Raw genomic sequence first — 19,685 nt, 5'->3', positions numbered from 1 at the left:
GAGTAAAAGCAACACAGCTCATCACCCTGAACACACCATCCCCACTGTCAAAAATGGTGGTGGCAGCATCATGGTTTGGGCCTGCTTTTCTTCAGCAGGGACAGGGAAGATGGTTAAACTTTATGGGAAGATGAATGGAGCCAAATACAGGACCATTCTGGAAGAAAACCTGATGGAGTCTGCAAAAGACCTGAGACTGGGACGGAAATTTGTCTTCCAACAAGACAATGATCTAAAACATAAAGCAAAATCTACAATGGAATGGTTCACAAATAAACATATCCAGGTGTTAGAATGGCCAAGTCAAAGTCCAGACCTGAATCCAATTGAGAATCTGTGGAAAGAACTGAAAACTGCTGTTCACAAACACTCTCCATCCAACCTCACTGAGCTCAAGCTGTTTTGTAAGGAGGAATGGGCATAAATTTGAGTCTCTCGATGTGCAAAACCGATAGAGACATACCCCAAGCGACTTACAGCTGTAATCGCAGCAAAAGGTGGCGCTACAAAGTATTAACTTAAGGGGGCTGAATAATTTTGCACGCCCAATTTTTCAGTTTTTTATTTGTTAAAAAAGTTTGAAATATCCAATAAGTTTCACTCCACTTCATGATTGTGTCCCACTTGTTGTTGTTTCTTCACAAAAAATTACAGTTTTATATCTTTATGTTTGAAGCTTGAAATGTGGCAAAAGGTCGCAAGTTCAGGGGGGCCGAATACTTTCGCAAGGCACTGTATCGGTTATCATGATCATCCATCCACATGCTCACACCTTGCATGTTATCTCCCATTAATATTGTGCAATATCTTACTATAGAGTGACTTATATGGAATGGATTTATAATATATAAAGCCTCTTTGTGCCTCCAGCTAACTTTTTTCCTATGCATCATTTTCAGCACGCCAGGTGTGAATGCACTGTGACCACAGATAATTGACTTCTTGTAGCAAAGCTCAAATGTCCATGTAAATCTTACTCAAGCTCTCAATTCTATGCATAATATGTTTATGCTCCTCACAAATTCAATACATATATACATAATAGATAGAAAGAGAAAAAGGTGCGTAAACAAATGATGAGGCTATCAGCTGCTACCGAAACTCCAACCTAGATGGAGTGATGTGAATGAGAAGAAAGATGTGAGGTGCACTTGATATATATTAACCACTTGCCAACCGCTGCAAGTACATTTACTGCGGCGGTCAGCCCCTCCTGGGCAAAGTGACGTATATATACGTCACTAGCACGTGAGCCAATAGGGGGCGAGCGCGCGCCGCCGGAGGCGCGCTCCCGCCCCCACTTGTTCCCTGACAGGTCCGCACGTGTGATCGTCTGCTGCAGAGGGAGAAAGGCAGGCGGCTGATGTAAACAAAGCCGCCTGTCATTCTCCCTGGTGTAACTGCAGAGATCATACGATCCTGCTATGTAGGATTGTATGTCTCTGTGGTTACATGAAAAGCCACACCCCTTTACAGTTAGAAGCACGCCCCTATGGACACATCTAACCCCTGCATCTCCAATAAAGTTAACCCCTTCCCTGCCAGTGTCATTTTTACAGTAACAGTGCATATGTATAGCACTGATTACTGTAGTAATGTCACTGGTACCCCCAAAAGTGTAAAAAATGTCAGTCAAGGGTCCGATCTGTCCGCCGCAATGTCGCAGTCCCGCAAAAAAAAAAAAAATTGCAGATTGCCGCTATTACTCGTTAAAAAAAAAAAAACAATAAAACTGACAAAAATCTTTCCCTTAGATAGTAAACGCAATAACTTTTGCGCAAACCAATCAAAATACGTTTATTGCGATTTTTTTTATCAAACATATGTAGCAGAAAAAAAATTGGCCTAAAATGTTAAAATATTTTGATTTTTACATTTTTTTTTGGGGGGGGGGGGAATTTCATATAAAAAAATTTGAAAAATATTGTTATTTTTTCTAAATTGTCACTCTTTTTTTGTTTATAGCGCAAAAAGTAAAAATCGCACAGGTGATCAAATACCACCAAAAGAAAGCCCTGTTTGTGGGAAAAAAGGAAGTCCATTTCATTTGGGTACAGCATCGCACGACCGCGCAATTGTCCGTTAAAGTCACACAGTGCCGAATCGCAAAATAGGCCCTGGTCTTTGAGCAGCCAAATCCTCCGGGGCTTAAGTGGTTAAAGGATCACTATGTGAGTTAAGCAAACTCTCGGTGAAATATAGTAAGTGTCTACAAAGGTATACACAAATATGACACAGCAAAATGTAACATAAATAATTACATAAATGATTAATAAAACAATCTCTGTGCAACAAAGAAGAGTGACAAATGCAAAAAGTCCCAAATGAAATCCAAAAACTTGTGCAGGTGAGTATTCTTGATGCAAATAAACCAAGGTGCAGATACCGAATACACAAATCTCTCGCAGCACCACCTGTAGATGAGGAAGAGGTACCCTTACCAACTGGCAACTTTAGCATGCACATGTGATGATGTTATAGTAGACCCATTAGGTACAGCAAAGAATCTTCCCACTGACCAATCCTTTACCCCGTGTAAAAGTATGGGTGGACTAACAAATGATCAATGATCAGATAAGGATTAGGGATGGGTATCTGGATTCCCCCGTTGTCCAATAATAAGTGTTCCTTAGATAATCCTGCCCTGTCTCCTTGGTGGTAGTAGGAATAAGCACTTCCTCCCTAGGGTCGATTCCAAAGGATATCCACAGAATTGCTCCCCATATAGCAAAAAAATGAAGGCAGGCAATAGTGCATTATCCTCTATATAGGACTTTTATTAAAGGAAACACGCTTACATTGGGTAGGATGAAAAAGGAACAGAAGTATCAGATGTTCGCGGCTGCTCTGGAGCGACAGCGCGGCTTCTCCACCAGACGCGTTTCCCCTTACAAAGACGTCCACTGGGATTGGAGTCAAGTCTGGTACTGACGGACACTGTTTTTCCCAGATGACTCTGCCAGCAGCTCCACTGTCAGCTTTACAGGATCCTTTGGGCTCAGCTCCACACCTGGTTCACCAGGCTGACTGCCTGTGACCACATTCCTCAGACAACAGGAGGCGAGACATGTGTCCCCTCAGTATTTATGGTCAATCCCAGGATGCACTGCGGTGGTGCCCTCCCACTGGGACTGCCACAAAACCTTGTGTGTCACTGGCTGGGTTTCCTCCACTGTCTAACAGGCCCCGCTATTAGCCCATTGGATACAATAGGGACACTCCCTCAGACCAAGTGACTCACACCTGGAAACATGTAACAGGCATAACTAACAGATCAGACTCCCCTGATATGCAGATAGCGCATAACAAGGCTTTTTCCAAGCACCTATCTAGGAGGGTGCTACATATCACATGTGTACATTTTCAGCAGAAAAGGTGGGAGGAAATCCATCATCCATTAGGAATGGCACAGTTACCTCACAGACAAAATTGCAGGGGGCACCACTATAAAGTGATTAACTACCAAATCCTCTGCCTGTAAAACCGCATAGCATGCTACACACTGTGAACTGTGATAATAAAAGACAGGAACCAGAGCTAACATACAGGGAAATCCTGTCTTACCTTACTCATGATGTTGGGCCTACTATAGGATCATGCTTCGCCTATTATTGTGGGCATACCCCCAAAGAGGTCCTCAGGGTCTGGGAATCATAGAAATGGACCACAGTTCTTGACCTGTATGGTAACCAGTGGGTAACTACACATGTTGCACTTCGTGCCAAGGTGAGCACCTAATGCAGCATCCAGTGCCTGAAGCAAACATAACAGGCCAACCCCACACAGTTGAGTCCATATATGGTCCCCAAGGCACACCCAGAATAACTGACCCGGAAACTGCAGGATATCCCAGGGCAATAAGCAGTCAGATCTTAATAGATGTCCAAAATAGAAACGTTTAAAAAGAAAAATATTTCTCCAGAAGAACACATGTCCATCACCTTTGGACACTAGAAACTGAAGTCGGCAGTATACAGTCACCAAAGGTAGCTACATGTAACCCATGAATGGGCCTTTGAATACCAGTCCTGTGCCTTGTACTGTCTGATTAAAATAACTGGATTTTTGCCAGCACATTGATTGATTGAAGTGAACACAGCTTCACTTTGTTCACTTTGCTGTTTACTGAGCTTACGAAATAGTTTATTAGTATAATAACCCCATTGGGTCAGTTCATAAATCAGTAATTAACCAGTTCTGGACCGGAAGGATTTGCCCCCTTTAATGCCCATGCCATTTTTTGCAATTCGGCACTGCGTTATTTTAACAGGAAATTGCGCAGTCGTGCGACACTGTACCAAATTAAAATGTATGTCCTTTTTTCCCCACAAATAGCGCTTTCTTTTGGTGGTATTTGATAACCTCTGCAATTTTTTTTTTCCGCTATAAACAAAAAAAGAGCGACAATTCTGAAAAAAAAATATATATATATTTTTCACTTTCTGCTATATAACATTGCCCCCCCCCCCCCCCCCCCCCCACACAAAAAAAAAAAAAATTACAAATCTAATTTTTCATCTTTTTAGGCCAATTTGTATTCTGCTACATATTTTTGGTAAAAAAAAAAAAAATCCCAATAGGTGTATATTGATTGGTTTGTGCAAAAGTTATCGCGTCTACAAACTAGGGGAAAGATGTCATTTTTATTTATGTATTTATTTTTTACTAGTAATGGCAGCGATCTGCAATTTTTAGTAGGACTGCGACATTGCAGCAGACAGATCGGACCCCTAACTGACATTTTTGACACTTTTGGGGGGACCAGTGACATTACTACAGTAATCAGTGCTAAAAATATGCACTGTTACTATAATAATGACACTGGCAGGGAAAGGGAAAACCTAGTGGGTGATCAAAGGGTTAATTGTAAGCCTAGGGGAGTGTTTACGAACTGTGGGGGGAGGGACTTGTGAAATGATCATAGAGACCTGTGATCCTATATAGAAGGGTCACATCACAGGCACTCTATGATCATTTCAGAGAGAAGAATGGTCGGCTATGTTTACAACAGCTGCCCGTCCTTCTCTCTCAGGGGGGAGCAATCGCGGCTGCCAGTCCCGTGCATCGACATCCCTGGTGCCAAGCGGCACAATTGCCCCCCAGCACCATGTGAGGGACCGACGTAGTACTACGTCGTTTTGCGCAGCCGAGCCAGCCTGCCGCAGTAAAACTGCAGGGGGCGGTCGGCAGGTGGTTAAGCATACCAATCACTAGATGTGGTGTCTGTATTAATTTTCTTTTTTTTTTTTTTCCCCTCTGTTTTCATCTTGTGATCTGGCCAATAACACACCCCCTGTTTTTGAGTACCCCCACTCTGGGTGAAGGAGCAACAGCAGCATTGTCAGTCTGGGGGAGGGGAGTGTTAGATGTAATAGCAGATTTAGATACACTTACAAATTGAAGCCAAACTCCAGCTAACCCTTTTTAAAGCAGTTTTGTTCCTTTTGGGATAAAGGTGTTACATAAATAAATAAAAGCTGACTATTGTAAGTAGCCCGGTCAGTGGTAATTGGTTTGTCTCAACCTCTTACTGCTACATGTGCAGGGCAGCTAATTCTGTTGAAAAACAATTGACTTAGTGTCGGTTCACACTATGGCGATCCGACTTCGGGGGTGACTAGTGAAGTCGACGTGCACCATGACTTTGCGCGACTTGCACGGACTTCACATAATGGAAGTCAATGCAAGTCGCTCCGACCTCAGTCAAAAGTAGTGCAGAAACTATTTTCTAAGTCGGAGCGACTTGAGTCGCTCCTATTAGAACGGTTCCCATAGCACTGACTGGACCGTGACTTGTCATGCGGCCAAGTCGCGGTAGTGTGAACCGGGACTTACTGGCATGATCAGCAGATGAAAATAAAGGAAAAAATGTCTAAAAAAGAAAACGAATGCAGCCATCACATCTAAGAATTTGTAAACTGCAATATAATAAATGTTTGCTTTTGAGTTTAATACTGCTTTAAGCTCAAATTGTAAAACAATGAATGCTTTATTTAAATGCTTGGTGATGCATGTATGATTTAAAATGTATGAGAAGTCTTAACAAAAACAATCCATTGCAGTAACAGTAAATCATTTCTGGAAGGCTTTATAAAGAACACTGGGTATTTTTTGACAAAACCATTTTGGAAACTTTAAAAGAGAGATGTCCACTGAAATTTCTGCTCTCTGAGCTTTCCTAGGGCATTCATGCTGCTCCTTCCCCATGTGTTTCCGATAAGAAACATTTGTCCTGTTGTAACAAAAAAAATATATATATTTATATTAGATATAGCTAATTTATATATGTGTGTGATAAATTATATTTTACAGTTACAGTGCGGGGCACAGATTTAGGGTAAGGCACTTCAAACCTAGAGCTAAAGCAGCAAAGTTACAGGATATCAAGAAAGTTAGGCTGGATACACACTATGCAACTTTTGTTGGTAGATTTCCTTTAGATTTACCTTCAACTATGTAGTGAAAGGGCCTGTCTGACTGCATACAAATTGAAATTGTTTAGGTCTGACCTCGTATTAAATGGTTTTGGTAAATCTAAACGAAAAAATCGAAAGAAAATTGTATAGTGTGTATCCAGCTTTAGATTCTGCGTCACCTTATAAAAAAAAAAAAAAAATGGCATGCATGTTTAAAGCAGAGTTCCAGTCCCCATAACTTTTTTTTTTTTTTTTTACCACTTCCATACAGAGCAGTTACACCCCATTCCTGACCAGACCAATTTTCAGGTTTCGGCGCTCTCACTCTTTGAATGATAATTACTCAGTCATGCAACGCTGTACCCAATCAAATTTTTTATAATTTTTTTCACACAAATAGAGGTTTCTTTTGGTAGTATTTAATCACCACTGGGTTTTTTATTTTTTGCAATATAAGTGAAAAAAGAGCGAAAATTTTGAAAAAAACACATTTTGTTTTAGTTTCTATTATAACATTTTGCAAATAAGTAATTTTTTTCATAAATTTGGGTCAAAATTTATACTTCTACATATCTTTGGTAAAAATAATCCAAACTAGTGGTTATTATTTAGTCTGTGTGAAAGTTAAGGCCCGTACACACGATAAGAAAATCTGAAGGGAAATTTCGTCCGACGACCGGATTGTTAGTATGGTGCTTTCGACAGCCGACTCCGACTTTTCGGCTAACAAAATCCTGATGTGCAGGCTATAAAATTTTTGTTGTCCGTAATACAACATCCGATTTCCATCTCATTAGTACAGATTTCTACGGAAAAAAATCTTAAGAGCAAGACTAGGCATGCTCAGAGACGAAAGAACACATACAAAGCAATCCAACACATGACATCACTTCTGAAGTAGAATTCTGTCGTACAGGAAAATTCGTATGAAAATAACCTCTTCACTTTCCACATCAGACTAGCATGCCACAAAAAACTGACGACAGATCGTTCGATAATCTGAACGTGTGTACGGGGCTTTAGAGTCTACAAGCTATGGTGCCAATCATTGAAAATTGATCACACCTGATGTACTGACGGACTATCTCATTTCTCGAGGCCCTGAAATGTCAGGACAGTACAAATGCCCCCCAAATTACCCCTTTTTGGAAAGTAGACATTCCAGGGTATTTAGTAAGAGGCATGGTGAGTTTTTTGAAATTGTAATTTTTTCCCACAATTCTTGGGAAAATTAAGAAATCATTTTTTTTTTTTACACAAAATTGTCATAATAACAAGTTATTTCTCACACAGTATATGCATACTTGCAATTACACCCCAAAATACATTCTGCTACTCCTCCTGAGTATGGCGATACCACATGTGTGAGACTTTTACACAGCCTGGCCACATATAGAGGCCCAACATTCAAGGAGCACCGTCAGGTGTTCTAGGAGCATAAATTACACATATACAAAGTGAAATTCATTTTTAAAGGAATAGACTGTTCACTGAGCTTATTAAATAAGGCTGCATTCACTTAAATGTCCTTGCAATATTATTTCACTTGTTCATGAGTAAGTTCTAAAAGCTCACCTTTTTTATACCTACATTCATTTAATAAAGTAGACAATCACTTTGCTTGGTGAACAGCCTCAGCTTCTTTAGTAAAACAACACCAACATTCTAAACTACATGTGCTCAATTTTTTATACCATGAAGAAAAGGTTTTCTTTTTTTTTTTTTCTCCATTTTTATATTTGAGCTGTCTTTGAATGTGGACTGAAATATCCAAAGTAATTGACAGAAATTGACAGTGGCTGGAAGAGGAGAAGTGAATAGGAAGACTACAGACTCTTTACCGCTGTTCATCTGTCAATGATTTTGTTCAGAGAACAGAGAGGCAAGAATAAGGGATTTAGAAGGAAAGTTGGATGCATCTTTTGGCAGAAATGAGTGAAATACCTGCAATAAAACTTTTTTTTTTTTTTTTTTTAGCTTGTAGGAATACAGTTTTGTGATTTAGCGCTTTTAAATAAAGAGATACTAAAAAGTGAGAACCGAGGAGGATATATATATAGGAATACAATACCAGATTGCTCACGCAGGATTCAGTTGAATAGGGTAGGCCATGGCCACAAGAACATATTTCATTACATTTTTTTTTTCTTTACTTCTCGCCAGGCCCCCCATTACATCTCTCTTTTGTGTCATGGAATCCTAGAGACATTAGGGGTTTACTATATGATATTGCCTCGATAGTCCAAAAACTGTTCTGCACTTCTTTGGCATCTTCTAGTGTATATATATGTCTCTACAACCCTTGCAGTCTTAAGGCCCGTACACACGTAGCGATTGTCGGCCGTAAATATTCGGCCGCCGAACGATCGGCCAATTGTCGGCTTGTTAGTATGATGCTTCCGACAACCGACAGCGACTTTTCGGCCGAACAGAATCGGGTGTGCAGGCTATAAAATTTTTGTTGGCCGTCACCAGAACGGCCGATTGTTCGCAAGTCAGTACAGAATTCCGCCGACAAACAGCAGATTAGCAAGACTGGGCATGCTCTGAGAAAAAAAAAAGACACGGAAAGTTAACCATCACATGACATCACTTCTGCAGTCGGCTGTTGTTGGCCGACAAAATTTGTGTGCAGTCTTTAGCACTTTTCAGCCGACAGGACAGCACCGGACAAAAGACGGCTGATCGTTCGGCCGACATTCGGTACGTGTGTACGGGGCTTTACTCTCACAAATCGATATCCTATGAGTTTTATACCTCTTATATTTTATTTCAGTATCTTGACTGTTGTCTCTTCCACTTAACGCTTGGGTAGAAAACCAAGTACAACCTCTATTGTCATTCTAAACGCACTTATTGTTACTGTACTGTTCTATTTTCTATGTTATACTGGAAAATTGTAATAAAAATTCAGAAAAAGAATACAATACCAGGAATATATCCTGAGTAGTTGGGAAGAAGACCACTATTAGTTCTGTAAATAATTTTTCCTTGTGTTCTTGGAAGAAACTCATTTTTCGTGTGTATGGTTGAAGAGTGTTCTTTTCCTATAAAATCATTTTGGTGGGTCTTCATCTTTTCGTTTCTGCTTGTAAGGGTATATGAAGGCTCAGCTATCTGTATAGGGCAGAAATAAATGCATTATGTGGGTGTCAGACAATTTGCTATCAATTAGCTGTACAACTATTAAAGGCATTTTACACTTTTTTTGTTGTTTTAATAAGGTATTAGTGTAGCTAATGTGTGTTTTTTTTTTTTGCCTTACCTTGTAATGATGGGATCACATGTGGCTGTAGTGTGTAGTGTCATGGCTAATCAACTCCTATAAGTCCATGTATTCATTCACCTAGATTGTCCCTATTCGCTGAAGAAGCAGGCAACTTCTTGTTTCTTGCTCTGTTTCCTTTTTCCTCTGTGTTGAATCACAAATGTTGGAGTGCTAATGTGATGAAAACACATCTCTTCCAGCATGGTGACATCTTTGTGAATGCTCTGCCAGTTTGTGGCTCTGTCCGATCCTATTACTACATTTGTGCTAGGCTGGGAGACCCAGGGATTATGGGATATATATAGTTTCTTCATTGGCATACTATGGATTTATAGATGCGGTTTTTGTGTCTGTTTTTAAAATGTATTATAAATAAACTTATATATTTTTTATTTTACCCATGTGCCTACAAAGTCCATGTGTGTTTTCTGATTCGATTTTCCAATCTTCATAGGAAGTGTCAGTTCTCACACCACAGGCAGTGGTGATTAGGCTGTGCATTGTCATGTCGTATGAACCCATCAGAAACATCTGACACAGGACTGTGAAACTACATAATCAAAGCACATCTTATGCAGATGAAATACTCATGGTACAGGTAGAGAGGTTTATGATACCTTTTATATTTTTTTCACTCAAAGAGAGAAATACAGTATGTTTCTTCAGATCCCCCAGCTGCTGGCTTGTGCAAGTCTACAAGTTCTGAGCATCAGCCAATCAACTCCTTGAATTAGCAAGGCCCAGCTCAGAAAACATTGCACTCCATTGTCAAAGAGCTGATCAGCAGGAATTTTAAACCAAGCCTTAATAACCAACAGAGAGCATCTGAAAACATTTGCACTGTTTTTCTAAAAGTGAAGGAGTGTTTTATAGTGAGATTAAGGTGGACTGCTGGTTTGGGATACTCAGTTGGTCACTGGGGCCTAAAAAAAAAAGAATATGCGTAGCTTCAGCCATGTAATTTATTAGTGGGATAAGCCAACTGTGTTTTACATATGTAATACGAGCAATAGGTTATAAATACCTTGTGTTTTACCTGTAAGGGCTTATTCATCCTGTCCCATGCAGGTTTATACATGCTTTTGGTGTGAAATGTCCAAAAAACATATCTGACCTAATTACTTTGAAGGCACCACAAGCCAGCACATGTGTTTTTCATTGAATGCATTGTGGTGTTCTAAGGGTCAGGTGCATTTGTATGGCTGTCATGTATACAGTATCCCACAAAAGTGAGTACACCCCTCACATTTTTGTAAATATTTTATTATGTCTTTTCATGTGACAACACTGAAGAAATTACACTTTGCTACAATGTAAAGTATTGAGTGTACAGCTTGTATAACAGTGTAAATTTGCTGTCCCCTCAAAATAACAAAACATACAGCCAGTGGCGTACCAACAGGGGGTGCCGGCCGCCCTGGGTGCCACACACTGGGGGGTGTCAGGCCGGTGCAGCCAGGCCGGCCCGCATCTCCGTGTGAAGGCAGCTCTTTCAGTCCGCGCTGCTCCCGGGGGAGGCAGGAGGAAAGTGAGTGCCGGTGCCCGAGCAGCCTCGTGTGTGTGACTGGATAGGAGGAGCAGTTGGGCGACTGCATATAGAGGAATTGATCTTTCCATATTCCTCCTGCAGCTGCTGAATGCCTGATTCTCCTCCTCTCCTTCCTGCAGGCATTCAGCGGCTGCAGGAGGAATATGGAAGGATCAACTCCTCTATCCGCAGCTGCCCCACCGCTCCTCCTATCCAACTTCTTTTGATGGCCCCCCCAGTGCTGTCCAGCCCCCCCAGTGCTCTTTAGCCCCCCCAGTGCTCTTTAGCCCCCCCACTGCTTTTTAGCCCCCCCACTGCTCTTTAGCCCTCCCCCCCAGTGCTTTTCAGCCTCCCCCCATGCTTTCTGGCTCCCCCAGTGCTCTCCACCCCCTGTGCTCCCTGGCTCCCTCCCTCAGTGATTTTCAGTTCCCCCATTGCTCTCAAGTACCCCCCCCCTGCTCTCCGTCCCCCTGGTTTTCCCTGCCCCCCCCCAGTGCTCCCTGCCCCCCCGTGCTATCCACCCCCCACGCCCTCCAACTCCCTGCAATGCTTTTCAAACCCTCCTTAATTCTCTCCAGTCCCCCCTAATACTCTCTAGTCCCCCCCCTGTGCCCTTCAGCTCCTCCAGTGCTCTCTGCGTCCCCTGTGTTCTCCAGACCCCCTAGTACTTTTCTATCTTCTATCATGTTTGCAGTCTCTGACCATCTCTTGTATCATGTCCGCAGTCTCTGACCATCTCTTGTATCATGTCTGCCATCTCTGACCATCTCTTGTATCATGTCTGCAGTCTCTGACCATCTCCTGTATCATGTTCTCAGTCTCTAACCATCTCTTGTATCATGTTTGCAGTCTCTGACCATCTCCTGTATCATCTCTGTAGTCTCTGACTATCTCCTGTATCATGTCTGCAGTCTCTGACCAGGTGGGGGGGGGGGGGGTCAGACTGCAAGGGCCACTGTGATGGGGGGTTTTGAAATATGTGCAATAAATATTCTTGAAAACATTACACATTTTTGTGGGTGTCTTAAGAATTTTAAAGTGTGGGGGGTGCCAGATATAGGATCCGCCCCGGGTGCCAAATGCTCTAGGTTTGCCACTGCATACAGCCAATAATGTCTAAACCCCTGGCAACAAAAGTGAGTACACCCCTAAGTGAAAATGTCCAAATTGGGCCCAATTAGCCATTTTCCCTCCCCGGTGTCATGTGACTTGTTAGTGTTACAAGGTCTCTGGTGTGAATGGGGAGCAGGTGTTTTTAATTTGGTGTTATCACTCTCTCACACTGGTCACTGGAAGTACAACATGGCACCTCATGGCAAAGAACTCTCTGAGGATCTGAAAAAAATTATTTTTGCTCTACATAAAGATGGCCTAGGCTATAAGAAGATTGCCAAGACCCTGAAACTGAGCTGCAGCATGGTGGCCAAGACCATATAGCGGTTTAATAAGACAGGTTCCACTCAGAACAGGCCTCGCCATGGTCGACCAAAGAAGTTGAGTGCACGTGCTCAGCGTCATATCCAGAGGTTGTCTTTGGGAAATAGAGGTATGAGTGCTGCCAGCATTGCTGCAGAGGTTGAAGGGGTGGGGGGTCATCCTGTCAGTGCTCAGACCATACGCCACACACTGCATCAAATTGGTCTGCATGGATGTCATCCCAGAAGGAAGCCTCTTTTAAAGATGATGCAAAAGAAAGCCCACAAACAGTTTGCTGAAGACAAGCAGACTAAAGACATGGATTACTGGAACCATGTCTTGTAGTCTGATGAGACCAAGATAAACTTATTTGGTTCAGATGGTGTTAAGTGTGTGTGGCGGCAACCTGGTGAGGAGTACAAAGACAAGTGTGTCTTGCCTACAGTCAAGCATGGTGGTGGGAGTGTCATGGTCTGGTGCTCCATGAGTGCTGCCGACACTGGGAAGCTACAGTTCATTGAGGGAACCATGAATGCCAACATGTACTGTGACATACTGAAGCAGAGCATGATCCCCTCCCTTCGGAGATGGGGCCGCTGGGCAGTATTCCAACATAATGACCCCAAACACACCTCCAAGACAACCGCTGCCTTGCTTATGAAGCTAAAGGTAAAGGTAATGGATTGGCCAAGCATGTCTCCAGACCTAAACCCTATTTAGCATCTGTGGTAAATCCTCAAACGGAAGGTGGAAGAGTGAAAGGTCTCTAACATCCACCAGCTCCGTGATGTCGTCATGGGGGAGTGGAAGAGCACTCCAGTGGCAACCTGTGAAGCTCTGGTGAACTCCATGCCCAAGAGGGTTAAGGTAGTGCTGCAAAATAATGGTGGCAACACAAAATATTGACACTTTGGGCCCAATTTGGACATTTTAACTTAGGGGTGTACTCACTTTTGTTTCCAGCAGTTTAAACAGTGTGTTGAGTTATTTTGAGGGGACAGAAAACTGACACTGTTATACAAGCTGTACACACCCTACTTTGCACTGTAGCAAAGTGTGATTTCTTCAGTGTCGTCACATGAAAAGTTATAATAAAATATTTACAAAAATGTGAGGGGTGTGCTCACTTTTGTCAGATACTGTATGTGTCAGGTCCCATTAGAAAGTAATGGGCACAAACTCTGTAGAACAAACATCATCAGTGTTCATTAAAACATGCATGATTGCTCAAAAAAAAGGATATGGAACAGTATGACAGGGTTCCTAAAGATTAAGAGCCATGCCCCAAGTTGTACTGTAGTGCATTACCTAGCTGACACATTCATTTATGCTGTTACTTACACTGCATTTTATGTACTAACAGCACAGTGTACATTTTTTTGAGCTTGGTTAATGCATGCTTCCATATTTTAGTAACCATTTTTGGTGCTTCGTGGTGATCCTTCAAAATAGGTCCAACTCCAGCCAAGACCTTTTTTTATTTTTTATTTCTAATTTTATTTTGTTTTGAACAGACCTGGGAGAGAACTTCTGACACCCAGCACCTTTACAAGTCATAAAAAAAAACCTTATGAGACAAAAAACAACAATAAATCCTGACATAGGTTCTAAAATGTACTTATTCTACTAGTAAATTTGGTTTTTGATCTGCTACAGTCCCCACTGGGGAGGATTCCCTCTTACTACATGTCCAACACTTATGAAGTACACAAGAAATGTCTCTCACACAGGGACAGAGACAGCAATTATAACAGACAGGTTTTTAGACTAAATATTCAGATCCATAAATAAAATTAATTATGACAGTTTCCCTTTCACTTGTTACTTATTATCTTGACACTTTTGGCCTTACATGTAAGAGAGCTAACACTATCTTTCACTGGCAGGAAACATTTTTTTGCAGCCATACCATAAAATGTGCATTATTAGTAGCAACAAATAACAGATATTAAAATCATGCAGACTTTACTGGTACTAGAGAAGGACAGTACTAGAGAAGGACAGTAAAGCAACATTTTATAAAAAGTTTTTAAATTACAAAAAGTAAAAAAATCATATTGACTTATATTCATAAAACCATGAAGTAGGTGCATATTTGAATGATATAGGCCATATATTGAAAATTTCAACAATATTTCTTTGCTAGTAATTCAAGAGGTCGACGCATTTCACAAACATTGCTTCCTTATGACCTCAATATCTTGACTATACTGACTTGATTATAAGTAAAGAACATGCAATATCATATATAGCAAACATACTGTATCCATCTTGGACAACTTATGTGCAAGAAATAAAGCCCAGCTTGTTTAGTGCTTATTCTTTTGTTTCGGGGATTATCTTCTAAGTGTTATACCCTCTGTGATTTGTTTGAATATACACTAAGCCTTACTGCTAGGCCTGTATCAAATGTGGGAACAACAAAATGTATAATGAAGGTATACTGGACAGCCACTGAAATATCTGGTGAATATTTCAAATGAACAGACACACCAAGAGCAGTTTTGATAAAAAGCATAAAACAAAACTTTACTGGACATCAAAATACATAAAGTTCCTTACACATAAAATTTACCATAAACATTACACAAAATACCATGACTTAAACATACACTCCTATTCCCAATATCCCAAAATATCAAATAATGCTTAGTGCTGGTAGTTGAATGTCAACAGCTTACACTGGATAGCTGGAGTAACAAGACAGTAAGAAATCCTGGCTGCATGCTTGGTCTTTCCACAGCTCCAACTTGTTTATGAGGGCTGCACACCGCTCATTCAAATCTTCAGCTCTGCCTACAGAGGTTTGAAGACACTTGAAAACCACTGCAGGTTTAACTTTAAATGAGCTATTTCCTAAGTCATTTGCCTTGCTTGCAGTGTCTTCCAAACACTTGGTCACCTCTGCAAGCTGTTCCTTGAGCTCTGTTTGGGTATACCATTTTACCACTTAATTTAATTTATCAGGAGCACTATCCCGCAAACCATTCTCTCCACCATGCTCACTAGTTATTTCCTTTTTCTCTGCTGTGTGATTATTGGACGTGCCTGACACTCATCCAGATCATCATTATCATCAGAATAGGACACTCATCAGAAGACTGTAGCGTGTCTTCAGGATTCCATGTGGAATCCACAATCATCTTTCTCACTTTACACTTCTCCTCTAGGGCAGCTAGTCGACTTGCATTACTTTGCATATATCCTTTGGTCATAACCAACATCTCTTTCAATTCCTGCAACTTTTTCTCAAGCGTTTCATTCTTCTGCACCTCGTGGCAAAGGGCCTGCACAACTACCCACCCTGTAATGGCAGTGGCTTTCCGCTCCTTCTTAGAATATATGCTCAAATCAAAACGCAAAACCCGCGTACCAAGTTTAGTACCAAGGTCTGGATAGATTGGAGCAGCATATTTAATCAATTCCTCTGCAATAGGTTTCCATTACCCAGAACAGGCCCATGTTGGAATCACTCCATACTTAGAAGATGATGCTTGGTCTTGGGTGAGAGATAGTATTACACATGTATGGGAACATTTGTCATGAATCGGTTAAAAAAAATATCCACAACTGATACAAGCCAGTCACCTAATTTTCTGTGCTCCTTTATGTAGGATAATTTAACCGCATTTTTTGTATTTGGCCTTCTTGTTCTGTGCCACACAGCATACCACCTTTTTGCGCCATATGGCACACCACCGACATTGCTGGGCTTTATTTGGCACACGTAAGTTGTCCAAGATGGATACAGTATGTTTGCTATATATGATAAAAGATATAAAACTCTGCGCTAATGTTCTAATTGGATAAAAAGGAGGATATATAAAAAAATATATATATAAAAATATATAAATATATAGGAAGTGTATAATACGTTGGTAAATAGTGAATGATAAAATATAGGCTGCAGCCTCCCTAAATTATAGTCCGGAGACTATACTATAATTATAGCGAGGATACTAGGATCTCTCCTGCCGCAAGGATACACTTACATACCCGCTCTATACCCCTGTGTGGGGTGGGTATTTCTGGTGAGTGAGCTTTTTGTCAGAGGAATCACCCATCACCTCACCGCCCACCACGGGGTCACTCCTCATAGTTCACCATAAGAGCATTGGTACCTGCTATTTATACTTGCTATTTATATTTGAACTCTGTCTATTCCTGGCCACCACACTGGTTATACAGACTTGAATTACCCATATTGGACATTTTTTTTCCGTCGTTGTTGGATATTATAGATTTGGTTTCACTTGTTTTCACTCACCTCTATACCACAGTGTGCTGTATTAATGGGGTATTTTGTTATGCACAGAGCACTTTAATTTATTCATTAGTCTATATTGCACGAATAAGATTGTATTCAGTTTATGTTATATATTCGATACACTTTTTGCATATACTCCTTTGATCTAGATAATATTCCAGATCTTTCTCATCACCAACTATTTTCTATTAACACCTATCACTTTCATTGTCCACCGACATTTATACCTCATATTTCTTATAGTGTGGTTATTCCTTTATATATTTTCATATTTTTACACTGCACATATAGTTTTTGGTCATATCACTTACCAACATTTTTTGCACACTCATATTATTAGGCAGCGCCAACACCCTACCCTTTCATCGCCATTGCTATATATGATGTTGCATGTTATTTACTTAGAATTGATTATTGTACTTTTTTCCTCTTGGAGATATTGAGGTCCTGAGGAAGCATTGTTTGTGAAATGCGTTGACCTCTTGTATTACTTGCAAAGAGATATTGTGAAGGTCTTTAATTAATTTCCTGTATCATCCAAATAAGCACCTACTTCATGGTTTTATGAATATAAGTCAATGTGATTTTTTTAACTTTTTGATAAAAACATTTTTCATGAAATTTTGCTTCACTGTCCTCCTCTGGTACCAGTAAAGTCTGCAAGGTTTTAATATCTATTTTTTGACTGTTAATTATGGATGAGGTACCAATATATAGCCTATACTCAATTTTATATCTAACAACAAATAAGATAAACAATCACAAACCTGGCCAGCTCTTTTGATACACCTTGCTGCCTGTTTTGGAGTTTCCAAACTGCTTTGTAATGTGGCACTTCTGGCTGTTCCCAAAGGCATTGATTTAGCTGGATTGGTCATTTCATATTTTGTTTCCTCAATTACATTTATTGCTGTTGAAGTTTTAGGGTCACCATCAAGCGTATGGTTCATTCGGATAGTATGATACTTTTCACTAGCTGGGTGGAAATATCCTAGATCGGAGAACAAGAAATTGGACACATTTATGAGTTTAAGATTTATATGATGATGTTGCTACCTATAATGAGCAAATTAGCTAAAGTGATCCTATGTAAAGGCTATGCACACCAAATATTTACATATACTGTAGACTCCCACACCCTCCGACTGATATTGTGAAATGGAATAGTACTTCTTGGTTGTGGTTATTAACTGTCCTTATTGAAAGGCATAAAATGAAAATGTGTGACAACTTTAATTATATGTGAAAATGATGATCAGGTGCGCTAGCCCTAGAAATACAGATAACACAACATAAAAATATATGTGTTGGTGAAATAAAATATAAACAAATAATCAAATATAAATGAGACCAATTGTCCAAAGATAAATCTGTTCGGTGTGATTCAATAAACAATCCAGTGAAACACCAATGAATCTCAAACAATAGTGTCCATATAAAGGTGATAAACAGTCCAAATGAAAATGAATCTAAAGTCGGTGATGTAAATACAATTTCAGTCTGGAAAGTGCAAGCCTTGTGATAGATTAGGTTCAGAGACCCACCACCAGCTTAGCCTCTTACCAAAAGATGGAAGTTTAAGGGCATGTAGAAATATCACTGCTCCAGAGATCACGCAGTTTCAGAAAGATTACGAGTCACCCAAGTGACACACTTAGACACAGGTAATGCCTAAACTCTTACCAGACAGAGCTTGAAAGAAAGCCTGGAACTATCCTGTGTTAAGGTCCTGCTTGGGAACACTGCGCGTTTGCCAGGTGTTATGATCTCGGGTGTCTTTTACCTCAATAGTATGGGGACACAAGAGAGGGGACCGCCATGGTGCATTATCGACAAACGGTTTTATTAATAAAGAAAAAAATGCACTTACAACATTGCAGACAATATTCGTGGGGTCCCTCAAAATGAAGCAGAGTGGCGGTGGCCGCCTGCAGCGCGGACCGCCGTCTCGGTCTACTGGTGATGACGCGGCGCCTCCTCTCTGACGCGTTTCCCCCGACAGGGCATCCACTATCTCAGTGAGGCATTACCTGTGTGCAAGTGTGGGTGACTCGTAATCTTTCTGCAACTGCTTGATCTCTGGAGCAGTGATATTTCTACATGCCCTTAAACTTCCATCTTTTGGTAAGAGGCTAAGCTGGTGGTGGGTCTCTGTACCTAATCTATCACAAGGCTTGCACTTTCCAGACTGAAATTGTATTTACATCACCGACTTTAGATTCATTTTCATTTGGACTGTTTATCACCTTTATATGGACACTATTGTTTGAGATTCATTGGTGTTTCACTGGATTGTTTATTGAATCACACCGAACAGATTTATCTTTGGACAATTGGTCTAATTTATATTTGATTATTTGTTTATATTTTATTTCACCAACACATATATTTTTATGTTGTGTTATCTGTATTTCTAGGGCTAGCGCACCTGATCATCATTTTCACATTACATATTTTCATTCTAAGGTAGCAGCACCCCTTATTTGAATCAGCACACTTTTTCTCACATATTTAACTTTAATTATATGTATGTTCTAGGGTGGCCTGTCGCTAACTGTAACACATGTCAAACAATGATATTTATATACGTACATGTACTAAAAACTTTTTTTTTTAATAAAACTTCTTTAAAAAAAAAAAACAAAAATAGGGGGAAATGGGTTGTAAATAAAATACGTAAAATATTTTTGTATTTGATTGTATGCATTGAGTTGAAAATTATTAAAATTTAAATAAAAAAATAAAAAAATATTTACATATACTGAACAAACAGTAAAATCACTTAAAAAT

The 19,685-nt window shown here is 40.3% G+C and overlaps 1 protein-coding gene across 1 annotated transcript in view; it reads right to left on the bottom strand.

The window, feature by feature from the left end:
• Nucleotides 1-6,014: 6,014 nt before the first annotated feature.
• LOC309546507 (ciliary microtubule inner protein 2B-like) overlaps nucleotides 6,015-19,685 on the bottom strand; it is a 32,717-nt gene continuing 19,046 nt past the window's right edge. The window contains exons 3-5 of the mRNA XM_082246247.1: nucleotides 17,663-17,886; nucleotides 9,347-9,533; nucleotides 6,015-6,232 (exon numbers count right to left, since the gene is read on the bottom strand). Of these exons, the coding sequence (XP_082102373.1) occupies nucleotides 6,135-6,232; nucleotides 9,347-9,533; nucleotides 17,663-17,886 (509 nt within the window). The 3' untranslated portion in view covers nucleotides 6,015-6,134. The remainder of the gene's footprint in view (nucleotides 6,233-9,346; nucleotides 9,534-17,662; nucleotides 17,887-19,685) is intronic.

The sequence above is a fragment of the Pelophylax lessonae genome (genome assembly GCF_965119305.1).
Source record: "Pelophylax lessonae genome assembly, chromosome: 1".
NCBI classification, from domain to species: Eukaryota; Metazoa; Chordata; class Amphibia; order Anura; family Ranidae; genus Pelophylax; species Pelophylax lessonae.
This window is presented reverse-complemented; position numbering and strand designations above follow the sequence as displayed.